The sequence below is a fragment of the Cebus imitator genome, unplaced genomic scaffold (genome assembly GCF_001604975.1).
Source record: "Cebus imitator isolate Cc_AM_T3 unplaced genomic scaffold, Cebus_imitator-1.0 Scaffold203, whole genome shotgun sequence".
NCBI classification, from domain to species: domain Eukaryota; kingdom Metazoa; phylum Chordata; class Mammalia; order Primates; family Cebidae; genus Cebus; species Cebus imitator.
The window spans coordinates 3,134,824-3,139,602 of record NW_016107518.1 but is presented as its reverse complement, the minus strand read 5'-3'; the positions used below and the strand labels follow the sequence as shown (position 1 = coordinate 3,139,602).

Here is a 4,779-nt window from a genome sequence, read left to right as displayed (position 1 = left end):
AAAAAAAAAAAAAAAAAAAAATTTTTTTCTCTAGATTTCCACATGATTTTGTTTAATCTTCTGTCCTTTGCATTGCAGAAACACACACACACAGATTCACAAAAGTGTGAGATAAGAAACTGAGCATGCACAGGACCCATTTTTGATATTTAGCCCACATACACCCATGTGTTCATGTACACGCACACACACACACACACACTCTCTCTCTCTCTCTCTCTCTCTCTCTCTGTCTCTCTCTCAGCATCTGCCACTCAGAATGTCTGAGATGACATGTTTATCTCTTCTTTATCCAGTAAATGGCACCAGTTCTCAGGCCCAAGAGATACTGAAGAGGTGCCTTGGAAATAAAGCAAGCCCAGGGATGTGTTACTCCTCATCCCTCCCTTCTCGGGCAATCCTAGTTCCCTTTTGCGTGACAGGTGGCAGCCCGTGGAGGCCCCTCCTTTGCTCCCTCCCAGGCGGTGATGGCACCAGACATGCAGGGTAGACAAGGCAATGCAGGGCACAGATGTGGAGCTCGTCTCATGGTTGTCAGCAGTCATGGCAAGTGACCAGGAAATCCCAAGCCTGCCGGCATTGTCCAAGTCACTTACGCACGGAATAAGTCTGTTCCCCTTGTGATCTCGTTGTGTGTTTTCACACACATCCTCTCCCAAAGCCTTCTCCAGTCCTTCCTAGTGGAGCTAACCGCACCACACAGTTCTGTGCTTTTCATGGTCGTATTTCCCTTTGTCTAAGTTCTTCCAGCATCGTGATATGGCCATCTCAGGGAAGGGCCCCATTGCTGGCGTCCAAGTGTGGTCTATACGTACACAGCCATTCACCTGTCAAACTCTCGGCTTGTTTCAGTTGATCCCTAGAGTTCTAAGTCTGGAGTCATTTCGGGTTTTTTTGCTCTTTATTTTGTCACTCTTCCCTAATGTCCCACTGACCTCTACACTAGCCCCTGAATTCACTGACCTCATTTATTATCTGCTAATTACCTGTGGTACAGTCCCCTCCTTCAACATAACGTATTTCTGTTTTGATCAATGCACCTGCATATAAGGCGACCCATCTGATCCCAGATTTTTTCCTGCTGCCTGAAACCCGGCCAGCACCTGACCTTACCACTTGTTCCAGCTTGCTAGCAAGTAAAGGAATAATTGAATTGCAATCTTGAACAATGGGAGGTGGCCAGGTGCTCCCTCCCTTTCTAAAGATAATAAAACATACCCAAAGTAAGAAACCACTGCAGTCACTAGACTCAAGAATTATAGATCTGGGCTGGGCGTGGTGGCTCATGCCTGTAATCCCAGCACTTTGGGAGGCAGAGGTAGGCGGATCACCTGAGGTCAGGAGTTCAAGACCAGCCTAGAGAACATAGCAAAACTCCGTCTCTATTAAAAATGCAAAAATTAGCCAGGTGCAGTAGCGGGCACCTGTAATCCCAGCTACTTGGGAGGCTCAAGCAGGAAAATCGCTTGAACCCAGGAGGCAGAGGTTGCGGTGAGCAGAGATCATGCCACTGCACTCCAACCTGGGTGACGGAGTGAAACTCCATCTCAAAAAAAAAAAAAGATTTGTAGATCTGGCATTTTCCCCCCATCAGAGAGACAGAGAGGCTCTGAGTTCATTTCCATGGAGCTGGACCATGGACAGTGTTCATAAAGGCTATAAAATGTCAAGGGAAGATAAGCAGTGACCAGATGCTGGACAGCCCCAGCAGGACCCATCTTCCCGACACAGCATTCCTATGTGAGCCTACATCCTTTTGCTAAGAAAAATTTGATTTCCCCCTTATTTAAGTGCCAAGTGGTTGGGAGAGTTTCTTTTGCTTTCCTATCCACAAGCATGTAAATAGAAAAGCTAAACCCACGTGGTCTGAAGGGAAAGGAATAGGCTAAATAAGATCTTAATCTCTTAGTAGCTGAGTCCCAGTCAAGTACACTGAAAGCTATGAACCATGTATTCATCTTTATAACTGCACAGTGTGCTTAATGTTTGTTGAATTTAATTAAAAATCTGTTCTGTTTAATGGAAGGAGATCTGTAGCTGGACAGACTTTATTCCACAAAAGTTTTTGCGTCCCATTAACTTTACAGTCAGTACTGCCTTTTACTCAGCCAATAATTGTGCTTAATTGGAACGTTATTTTAAATAATGGTCTCAAGTTACAGGCACACTGTAAATTTTTACTGCCAGGGTAATTTAAACAAATGATCGTTTCAGATCCAACACTGTCTTGCAAATTGTCAGATTTCTTACTACCCTCTGGCTCAGTGTGTCATACAAGATAAGCTTGAAAAATGACTGAAACATTTTCATGGCTGATGAAATATTTAGACATTAATGTTAAAAGTTAGCCCCCACGTTGCAGTTAAAATCATGAGGAGTTTGAGTTTCAGAAAATATAAATGCCTGGCCAATTAGCAACAGAGATAAGACAGAGTTGTAAAATAAAGGATGGCATTCTTCCCGGCAGGAGTTGTATATTGGCCTGGACCGTAGGGAAGACAGTTACTTAACGAAGGAGCATCTTCAGGTAGTTGGTTCAGACGGTCACGTTCAGGGGTTGCGTTTCTCACGTTATAAACGTCCATTAGTAATAGCTCAGTGTTGCCACCAGGTGGCAACAGAAAGAGGAAGGCAGAATTAAAGCAGCTTTTTTTTTTTTTTTTTTTAAATTGAGAGCTAGACATTCCGCTTAATAACTTCTGGCTTTTTATCAAAAGTAGATGCATCCTTATTACGCCAATGGAAGTAAAACAAAAAACATAAAGCTGATATAAACATCCATTCAACACCATTCAAACACTCACTCAACACAGTCATTTACTGAGCACCTGCCACTATCCTAGGTACTGGGGCTGCAGAGATGAGAAAGTAGCCCTGTCCCTCAGAAACTCACTGTCTCATGGGTACTTTATTAGAAGAACGTGTAAGATGTTTGCCAAAGGGGGAGGTAGCTGCTCTTCCGCCCTTTCTTGAATCTTCTATTTCTGTGCTTCAACGTGTCCCTTAAATGCAGTCTGTTTAGCAAGCGTCTTTCAGGATGAACTCATGAGCTGATCGCCTTTAGCAAGTCAACCCAGTCTAAAAGGCTAGTTTGTCAGGCAAGTACTTTCATTCCAGTTTAATGACCTAGACGGCCCCTTCCCTCCAAAATACAAATTCACACGTCTACCCAAACCCAGTTCTTTCTCAAGAATGAAGCTTGACCCTTTTAGGACGCTTTCTTTTTGATGCTTCCAGAAAATCTTAGAAAAGTTACTATTTGTGTTCATTCTATATCATTCCACTGCCTAGGGATCTCTCTTTTGTTATCTCGAACTGTTATGAAGATGGCTCGTATCTGCCTTTGAGCAGACTGTGTCCACAAATAGATTGTTGATTTCTTTTAGGGCAGGCTCTTCTTTGCACCCTCACAGTTCCTAGCAAAGACCCTGTGAGGTAGGTGTGTGTAAATCCTCAAATGAAGGCGGTGTGAGTGTGCGTGCATGTGTGAATTGTCCTCACTGTTTCTGTGCCCTCTCTTCATCAGCACCCAAATCTCTGTGCCTCTCCACTCATAGCCCAGCTTTCCCATGGGACAGTCCTTCAGACATTCTCCTATCATTGCAGGATCGCAGTACCCTATTTTCCGCTGTGTGCACAGAAGCACTCACGAAGAGGCTCCGGAGAGCTACTGTGACGCCAGCATGAAGCCGACCCCCGAGGAGGAGCCCTGCAACATCTTCCCTTGCCCAGCCTTGTAAGATGCCCCTCCGTTGAGGTTGCTTGTTACCAGGTTACTTCAGGTCACTTGTGCACAGGACCTCAGGAGCAGATATAATCTAGGTTTAAGTCAATCTAAATCTGATTTAGAAATACAAGACTTGGACCTTGCATAAAATGCAGCCTGGTTGGCAAACATACCTGTCTTTCAGGATGAACTCGGGGGGTGATAGCCTTTAGCAAATCAGCCCGCTCCTGGAAAGCCCACCCTTGGCAAAGTCAGAGCAATAGATTTGAGCCTGGTAAGGAAAACAAAGGAGGAAGCAAAGCATGAGAAGCCAGTGTAGTTAGTGTCCTGGGTGAGCTGTTTACAGAGACAGGATAATACAAGTCACAAAAACATCAGCCTGGAGAGGCCAGGAAAAGTATCTCAGGAGAGATCTTGAACTGGTTCTTGTTTGTTTGTTTGTTTTATTTTTTGAGGTGGAGTCTAGCTCTGTCGCTCAGGCCAGAGTGCAGTGGCACGATCTCAGCAACCCTCACCTCCTGGGTCAAGCAATTCTCCTGCTTCAGCCTCCTGCGTGGCCAGGACTCAGTGCATATCACCACAGCTGGCTAATTTTTGTATTTTTTGTAGAGACAGGGTTTCACTATGTTGGCCAGGCTGGTTTAGAACTCCAGAACTCCAAAGATCTGCCCACGTAGGCCTCACAAAGTGCTGGGGTTACAGGCGTGAGCCACCACGCCCAGCCTTGAACTGGTTATTGAATGTTAACTAGGACACTTGAAGAAGAACAAGGGGAAAGGGCCCTAAAAGGGTCAAAACCTAATTTTCAGAGTAATAAAAATATAATTCTCATCCCCCTATATGATGAGCATGGGCTGATGTCTCATTTAACTAATATAGCAAATGACAGAGGAGGGTTTGGGAAGCTGACCTGGGAATTGTTAATGAAAAAGAACACTAGAATAAGATTTCTAAGTTAGCAGCAAAAATGGGTTAATGATCTACAGGGTAATAAAACCAACCTTTGGCGGTTGTTTTGGGGTTAGTGTTTTTTTTTTTTTTTTTTTTTTTTG

General features: G+C 44.3%; 1 protein-coding gene across 2 annotated transcripts in view; it reads left to right on the top strand.

Annotated features, from left to right (window-relative positions):
- Positions 1-4,779, top strand: part of THSD4 (thrombospondin type 1 domain containing 4) — a 660,091-nt gene that overhangs the window by 626,911 nt on the left and 28,401 nt on the right. For both annotated transcript variants that reach the window (XM_017548142.2, XM_017548143.2), the window contains one exon: positions 3,607-3,736. In XM_017548142.2, coding sequence (XP_017403631.1) covers positions 3,607-3,736 — 130 coding nt within the window. The remainder of the gene's footprint in view (positions 1-3,606; positions 3,737-4,779) is intronic.